At 38.3% G+C, this 9247-nt stretch overlaps 1 protein-coding gene across 1 annotated transcript; it reads left to right on the top strand.

Annotated features, from left to right (window-relative positions):
• The first annotated feature begins 1561 nt into the window (after window positions 1-1561).
• Window positions 1562-8808, top strand: LOC139724362 (galanin receptor 2a-like). The gene is made up of 3 exons (XM_071635516.1): window positions 1562-1680; window positions 6417-6427; window positions 7982-8808. Exons 1-3 carry the CDS (start codon window positions 1562-1564, stop codon window positions 8755-8757), a joined length of 906 nt encoding a protein of 301 aa, XP_071491617.1. The 3' UTR covers window positions 8758-8808.
• The last annotated feature ends 439 nt before the right edge of the window (window positions 8809-9247 follow it).

The raw sequence follows: 9247 nt of genomic DNA, 5'->3' as shown, positions 1-9247 counted from the left end.
TGAAAGAACACTAAATGTCACGTGAAAATAGGTAAAAATTCGACGCTCATCTAATATTCACGTGATTGTGTTTTTTTTTCAGTATGAATCAGTCATGAAATTATTGAGAGCCTAAATTTAGTAAGTCTCCCATTTTACATATATTTTGTTTACATTAGCTATTTATTATTGTTAGTTAACAGCCTGTGGAACACAGTTGTTAGAGAAAAGTGCAGGTTTCAACTGTGAGTCGGGAATTTAAACGGACTGTACAGTACTGGTTGAGATGGGGATTCATGTTTTGAACATTCCTAAGTGAGATAATGAGAAACCTCTTATGAAATATGAAAGAGCATGTAATTTTAAGAAGGATTCAACGTCTTTTTGATGAAAATTGGTTTTCAAATGGCTGAGATATCCAAAAAAAAAAGTGATAATAATAAAAGGTGACAGGCCACGCCTTTTATTGGGATCTCTTTGCTTCACCTTGTTTTGGATATCTCAGCCACTTCAAAACCGATTTTCATCGAATAAACTTTTGATACCCCTTAGAAATGCATGCTCTTTGACATCTTATAGAGTGGTTTCTGAATATCTCGCAAAACGTTGAAAGCTGAATCCTCACCTCAACCAGAACTGTACATACCCAAAGCTATTTTGACCACTTCAAGGCCCACAGGGTGGAGGGGGGGGGGGTGCACATTGTGCCCCCATATAACTTCTTTATCATATAATGTATCATAATAATTTGGCACATAGGTAGAGCAACTCATACTCTTTACATGATCCAATATTTGAAATGTCTCAAGGTCACCCTTTGAGGGCGGTATTAATCAAAATATAGAGAAATACATGGGAAATATGCTAAAATCATGTTTTTTTCTTTATATTTCTTTCTCCCGAGTATATATGATTTTATTTTGTATCGATCATTTTCTTACTTTCCTAAAAGGAAAAGAAGTCAACCTTCACTATTTGTAATGGTTGAAATTTCTCAAGGTCAACATGCGGTAGCGCTATTCATTACAATAATAAAGAAATATTTGAGACCTTTGATGTATTGCTTGGGATAGGTACATACATTGGTATCATAATGCACATTTCATATTTCCATAATAATATTGAAACTTTGAGTTTGCAGGTGGATAATACGATAAACAAATGATATTACAGGCAAAGCTTGTGTGCAAATTAAACAAAATAAAAGGGTGGTCTTTGGAAAATGCTGTATTTTCGGTTATTTCTATTTGAACATCCATTGTTTGATGTCATATAAAAAGAAAGGAAATGATAAGAAAACCATTTCAGGGTAATTCACAACCATAATTACTTCACATTTTGATCTTTTACATCCTTTACATTACATATGATTATCTCAAAATAAACTGATTCAATTACTGAAAAAAATGAATTACCCACGTTATCACTTTACCAACCTGTACATGAAGAAGTTCTGATCGTAACAGATTCCACCCAGTCCGGAAAACATATTCTCCTTCATGTTTTCGTATTTCGGAAAGAACTTTTTGTCGGGTTTTGCCGTCAGCATACCGGTAGTAATGTTCTGATACGGTATTTCGTAATGCATCTGGCAGACGATTTCTTGGAGAAGGTTGAGCCGATTTCGTCGGAGTTTCGAAAGCGAGGATTCAATGCCAAGTACATGATAGAGGAAGTCGAAAGCCTCATGCAGCGAGAGCTGTAGGGGGCCGACGGTTAGTGCCTTTGGTGTTTCGGATGTGTACATGCGTGTTCCACAATGAAAGAGAACTCTTCGAGATCGCGTAGAGAGTCCCGAGTGGTTTGAGAAATGTACATTTTGCCTGAGCATCCAAGTTGGTGCACTGTTATCTAAAACCCGTGTCAGCAAAGATGAACGCATTTGAAACATTTCTTTGCACCGATACATGGGGTAGTTTGGACACAATCGACAGTTAATGCAAATGTTCAAAGATTGAATGCATATCGGCACGCTTTATCAAGTTAGGAAAATTTTCCTTTAGATTCTAGTTGCATTTTATTACTAATTTATTCCTCCACCTTAATTGTGATATTGCATTACGAGGGTAATGTACAAATGCCACCTGATTATTGCTGTATCGACACGCTCAGCTGAGTCACGATGGTACACACATAATGTGCACAACAATATGTACGCATTCCCTTGCTCCACCGTCACATATCTCGATCTAAAGTACTCATGTTCTTTGTGGTTGGCTGCTCTTTGGATAGCTCTGGTGTTGGATATGGCCTTTGTGTGACCCGAGTTGGTTTCTGTACCTAATTCTATTTTTTCCAACTATCCTCTTGAAATTATGTATGACACATTGTGGGATCCGGTCGCCTTTGAATATTCTACAGATGAATGGCGATGTATAAATGCTGTTCATCAGCATCGTCATCTGCTCCGGGCCTTCAACAGCCTGGAGTTATCTTCGCTCCATATATATACCTGCAGTAATAATCACACGGTGTTCTTTTGTTGCTTCCTGCACTCGATAGCCATCATGCGTGTATTAATTCCTTTTCGGATAATAATGGCTTTTGTGTGAATCAAAAGAATATCATTCTACACATACAATGTATTACACATTTAAGATGGTTATTTGGTGAAATTTGTCGGGGACGCGAGCGTGGTGGCTCCAGCGTTTTGAGGAAGCTTACGTTTTCATTAAAGTGCTTTTGAATAATCTCCTCAGATAAACAGCTTTTATTTGAGAGTCATGCTAGACCTACGCCAAACCATCATGCAATCGAATACCTTTTAACGCATGTTATAATGTGCAGCTTTGTATGATATGTTTATAAAGAGCGGCTGAGCTACCGAGAAGCTGTGTGTGTGTGTGTGTGTGTGTGTGTGTGTGTGTGTGTGTGTGTGATATTCAAGTCTGCATACTCTGTCTGAATTCTTTTTCATGATTTGTTCATTGACTGCAAGAATGTTCCTAGGTATTTTCTATACGTTTGGAAATGACAAGAGAATCATTCGGAGATAGTGTTTATTTTGCAGGATGCTTAATCTTTAGATGTAATCTTTTCAAAATATGTGCCTATATCACTGTTTTTTAATCTAAATCCTTTATAGTTCTATCACGACAAAATATCAAAAAGTTGTACCAAAACTACCACACTCCAAAGATAAAGTACTAAAAATATTGTCCCAATACACCAAATGTCGTTTCTTTCCCAAATAATAGATCTATCAACTTTCATGCTGAAAGAAGTGCAGTATACCTGTTTTAAGTTACATGTTATCGTGCATGTTGTCACTTAGATCATTCAAGGAAGTGAATATTTCCACTATTTCGGTGAGAAAATATTGATCATTGTGTATGCATACATACTGTATATATATATATATATATATATATATATATATATATATATAGGTATATATATATACATATATACATTCCCGTAAATATTACCAACTTCAGAGATAATAAAGCACTTCTAGACACACACAAGTACATGGGAAAAATGGGTACTTCTGAATGGTTTACTAGAATAAAATAAAAGTCTTGTAATAAACTTTTTATTACGTGCCGTCGTTTTTTGTTGCGTTTACTCCTTTTAATTACAGCATACACTCTGAAAACTGAAGTGTTGAATCTACCATTATAAACGCTAGATTCAACATTTAGAAAAGGGCCGAGGAGTGACCACACTTTAATTGTTACATTAACATTTTAGAATGTGTTAGAAATTCAGCGTTTTGAAAGTGTTGTAAAAAGTGTTGGATTTTACCCTTCACTGAAAGGGTGATGCAACATTTAGAAAAGGGCCGAGGAGTGACCGCACATTAATTGTTAAATCAACATGTTTGAATGTGTTAGAAATGCAGCATTTTGAAAGTGTTGTACAAATGTGTTGGATTGTATTAACAGAAAGGCTGATTGAACATTTAGGAAAGGAAGAACGTGTTAAGACATTTTCATGAAAGCAATTTTCTCTTGAATTAAAATGTACCATGTGATTTAAATGCACTTCAGTCGTTTTAGCTGCTCAAATAACAGAGGGTGTACACATAAGTGACGCATACAATTTGACAAAAAGGTCAAGCCATCTGAGTGAACATTGAATTCAACAAGAAAATTTTATTCAACCAATTGTTACTTCATTTGCAAAAGGTCAAGCCATCTGAGTGTACATTAAATTCAACAAGTTTTTTTCTCAACAAAATGTTACAACTTCAACATAGAATGTAATACTGCATTATACAAATCATATATGTGCAAAGTTTCTCATTAGCACCTAGCTGGACTGCCGTGGCAATTTTTTGACAGTTTGATAATCTGACACGGCATCCACGGCAATAACGGCCAGTCACGTTTGCCTATCCCGTCTCACCGCGTTGTCCCACTTTCATCCTTTTGTCCACGGTGCGTGAAACGTGTCTGCCGTCATTCGGCCGTGGCCGTCGGGAACATGGTGTAAACGCAGCATAAACAAATGCAGTTTTTCCATCTCTTCAACTCTTCATGGTGTAGTTCTTGTTATTAGCAACTTCCCAAGATGACATAAACGTAAATCCCATGTAAACAACCCAGTGCTCTCCGATTATTTTATTCACTTTGAGCTGATTATGATGCATTAAAAATTCCCTGTCTTGAAACACAAACACTTTTTTTTTTATATATGTTTATATTGTTTACATTACAAATTTGATTATGTTAGCTTTAAGAATTTATTTGGAGCGCTCATATTATAGTGTTTGTAATTTGTCTGTTGCCCAGTCGCAAAGAAATCAAGACGGTTGCCAGATTGCTCCTTGGGAGATCAAATCACCTGAGACTCATTAATCCCTCTGGGCAACTTTTAAAGGCACAAAAAGGTTTAATGATGGTGATAGGGAGTGTCAACAAATATGCTGCACATAACGCATCTTTGATATTGCGTTAAGTACCCCCCCCCCCACACACACACAAAACACTCACACCAGACAACAACAATTGAATAAAACGAACAGAAATATCGACTTGAGGCAAACATTACGGACACATTAAAAGATACCTCAAATCAGCTACGTTTAGATCTTTAAGAATTGGGAGATTTAATTGAATTCATAGTCATGATAATAATCTCAATAATAAGCGTATGCATTGGTTACAGTTCGTTAATTGATATATATATATATATATATATATATATATATATATATAATCATCCATTGCATCATATTGGCAATTTTCAAATCGGCTTTGCCGGCTCTATGATGCTGAAAGTTATTATGTCGATTGCTCATCTGTCAAAACCAAAATATAGGAAATAGAAAAGCGTTGGTCAGAGAGCTCATTATTTCTCATCTCCTTTTGATAACCCCGAGAGAGATGTATGTCATTCAAAAACCCGCTACAACCAATGTCCAGGGACTATAAATTTCGCTACACATCAACTAATACTATTTGCGACACAAGACCATTTCAGCGCAAGTGACCATCAGTCAGAATAAAAGAGAGACCGAGAGAGAAAAAGAGATAGGGAGGAAGAGGGAGAGAGAGGGAGAGAGGAGAGAACGTCAAAATGACACTCTCCATTGAAGTGATTTTCCCATAGTCCCGGTTGCACAAGACTGCGTTGGGTACATACGCTCTGAAAGACCTTTATCTCGATCTATTGAAAGTACTCGTATATGGTCATTGAATCAGGCTCTGAGCATGGAAAGGGTCAATTGAAGCTATAGATGTCTGTGATGAATTAGAAAGAGAAAGGAACATTGGTCGAAGAGAAAGAGCACAATAAAGAAGCTGGCAGTGTCAGCGTTCAACCTCCCTGGTTCAACCCTATTCGAAAGAAAAAAAAAATTGTTTGGAAGATGTAGGACGACCGCAGCTTTTTATATCCACTTACTCCGATGTAATGGACTGAACTACTTATGGCGTTATGATTAGATGAGTGGTCATTGTTAACAGGATGTTATAGGATCCGGAACATTTCCGGAACATTTTCGCTTTGTGTGTGTGTGTGTGTGTGTGTGTGTGTGTTTGTTTTTGTTTTACACAAGACGATTCTTGACAATGTGTCAAAACTATTTCGAGTCTTAAATTCACAGAACGAGTTTCAGAGGTTAGCATCAAAGTTGTATACATCTGTGGAAATGTGTATGATTTCATGAAAAAATATTTCATCATTCTGTATGCCGCTATAAATTTGTTTGATGTTTACGTTCAGATGTTGGTATGTCCATGCCTTAGATGCCATCTCATTGTCTTGCAAAGACAATTCATTTCGACAATTTCGTTGTTTCTTAACGCTGATCCCGGAGTGAGGTGTTTAATTACGCTGTATTACACTCGCCTATTATTGCAGCTACGTGCGAATTCTCCCGCACAGGTGTGCATGGGGCGAGTAAACCATAGTGGCATAGTGTCCACAATACTGTGTACATAGATTCAAGTTCTCTTATTTACCATTACTCCTCTTTCCGTCTTTCCCAGCAATGCATCAAGTATTGACCGCGAGCGGCAAGTTATGTTGTCCCAAAGACAGTCACTTAATGTCTTTTTGTCAACATTCTTGGCCTCGTGAATGGTGATTTTTGTGCCTGCGTGGTTTACACGCTATAATACAGTCAGACCGCAACGTCCTGAAAAGCCTTCGCATTTATCGTACGCGTATGCATGGACCTCGCGGACATGAATACGTGATGAGCTTGGAGACCACATTTTTAGAGTGTCTGTAAATCTAAACGACATTATCAATCTTCATGATTTATACATCGATAAAAAGCTGAAAAGTTGTACTTTGATGAAATTTGACCACTTAAAAGGTTATGACATATTAAATATACTGAACAAGGAAATTAGAAAACACAAAATTTGCATATTTTTCATTTTTCTTAAGGGGTACACTAGACCAACGAAATTAAGGTGGACCAAAATAGAAGAGGTATAAAATGAAAGAGGAAATATCATTCTATGAAAACATAATGACTTTACGTGGACTGATCCTATGAACGGGTCAGGTTGGCGAATAAATCATTGCGTTGTACAGTTAATTTTTGACGAGATGTCAGTTTGCCGCGAATACGCGTTTCTGATAGGTTAATTCCCTCTGAGTGGAGAGTTGAACGAACCTCGCGGAATGACAGTAAACGTGTACTCTTAATACACTGTGTGTAGATGACAGTGTAGGACCCTATGGTGTGTGTGTGTTCGCGCGCACAATACGCGCTCAGGTTCAGGCAACTGCAGCTAAGATCTCCACGTAAACAACAAGAACAACACTCCACTCTGATCGAAAACTCAACTTTGGCTTGAACTTTGTTTGCACAACTAGATAGAGTAGCGTGCATTAATAAATAGCATACAAATCAATAATAAAGGATCTAGCACTAAGTTTGCGCACATGAGTTCTTTGGGGCTCTCTATTTGGTATTAGAATGATTATTTCTTATTAATCCACTGTCCCCATCCCTGAGTAATTTATCTAATGATACCCTGGGAGCGCATGATCATTCATGTATCTCAAATTGCCACACTATGATTTTTACTCGACGAGACTTTCAATTTCTATTATTTTCTAAGCGAGGGACCAATTCAGTTCTTACTGTGCTATCATAACAAGTATATCTAAAACGTTGGCTATCATTCATGTGGTGATTCAACCTATGAAAGGGTCGGGTTGGCAATAAATACAAAGCCTTGTTCTAATTTGTCTCAGGGTCTTTTGGAAAATATCGATATAATGCAGAGATATGAATAATGGTATCATAAGCTCATTTTATATAATGTAAGCATTAAAAGGTGTGATTTATTTCAAATATTCACAAACCATGTCAATTAGTCATGGATAGTAGATCTTCATGTCGTCAATAAGTGAATCTCGTAGACCATGCACTTTGTCTCTGAATTATCTCGCAAAATCTCGGGTGCTGAAAAGGACATGCGCAAAAACCTGCGCGTACGGTAAATTTTTGATTTGAGCTCATTAACAGCAGCGTTGCGGTCTGACTGAATAAGTATCACTTCCTTCTCTCCTTCTGTTGTTCTCGTTTTCTTAGGTCTGAAAATTCCTGTTCCTGCTGGAGTAGGGGGCGAGATGTTGTGTCGACTCTTGTTGTCCAAGTTCCCACTGTGGACGAGCTTCGTCGCGTCTGTTCTGAACCTCACTGCGGTAACCCTGGAACGCTACTTCAGCATCGTGCATCCCCTGCACTACGACGCCATCTTCACGGCGAAGAAAGCTGGGGTGATGATCTTCACCGTTTGGGTCGCCGGCATCGTCATGAACAGCTACATGCTCTACATCTTCTTCAACGACAACGGCGTCTGCACAATCAGTTGGCCCAACACAGAGTACCAGACCTTCGTGGGCGTGGCGAATTTTTGCGTCATCTACGTCATTCCCATCGCGGTGATGGGCATCTCCTATTGGCTGATCATGGCCAATCTTTCGGCGAGTGCGCGGAGATTGAAGCAAGCGACGCGCGAAGGGAAGTCAGGCCCTATGTCCATGGAGCTGTTGAGCGCGCGCAAGAAGGTGGTAAAGATGCTGGCCATAGTGGTGGTGACGTTTGCGATCTGCTGGGCTCCAAATCAGTTCGTCTTCTTCGCTTACAACTGCGGTTGGAATTTGGACTTCAACTCGTGGTACTACCACCTAACGGTGTTAGTGGCCTTTTGCAACAGCTGTATGAATCCCTTCATCTACGCCTTTAAGAGCAAGCAATACCGGAAGGCTCTCCGGGCTGCAGTGTTCGGCAAGAAATTGACTACAACGATCAGCAGTCCTGAGAACACAAATCCAAGTTTGGCTGGATCGTCTGCCGGCAAATGAATTTTGAGAAAGAATTGAAGGAAGTGACACTCGTTATGAATGGCGTAATAAACTGCTGAACTACTGACAAGCGCCGGACATAAGCACTGAATCATCCAGTGTCAGATTGTTATGTAATTATGTTACATATTATGTAAATCATGTAAAAGTATAACACGAAAAAAAAATTATATTCGATAACAAAAAAAAATATTCGATAGCGTCTCTGATTATGAGGAGTTGCAATGATATTGATCCCTTTGCAGTACATATCAGGTTTACTAGTACTCAAAACCGAGATTGCCCACCGCGTTAGAATCTTTAATCGAGCAAAATTTTACAAAGATTTAGAACGCTTAGAAACCTTATTAAAATGTTCACATGTTTTTACCGCAAGTTGATGTCACCAACTCACAATTCTCCCATAATAATTTGTGCAGATGAAATACCGTAAAAATCATATATCTGGTCAATGAAAGCATATACAACCCTTTGCAACTGTAAGCCATTG

This window comes from Diadema antillarum, unplaced genomic scaffold (genome assembly GCF_040938485.1).
Source record: "Diadema antillarum isolate AM-2024a unplaced genomic scaffold, OU_Dant_1.0 scf00000015, whole genome shotgun sequence".
In the NCBI taxonomy this organism is placed as follows: Eukaryota; Metazoa; Echinodermata; class Echinoidea; order Diadematoida; family Diadematidae; genus Diadema; species Diadema antillarum.
This window is presented reverse-complemented; position numbering and strand designations above follow the sequence as displayed.

What these genes read in the sequence shown, in the direction of transcription:
- LOC139724362 (XM_071635516.1), top strand. Translation starts at nt 1,562, where the DNA reads ATGCATCTGGCAGACGATTTCTTGGAGAAGGTTGAGCCGATTTCGTCG.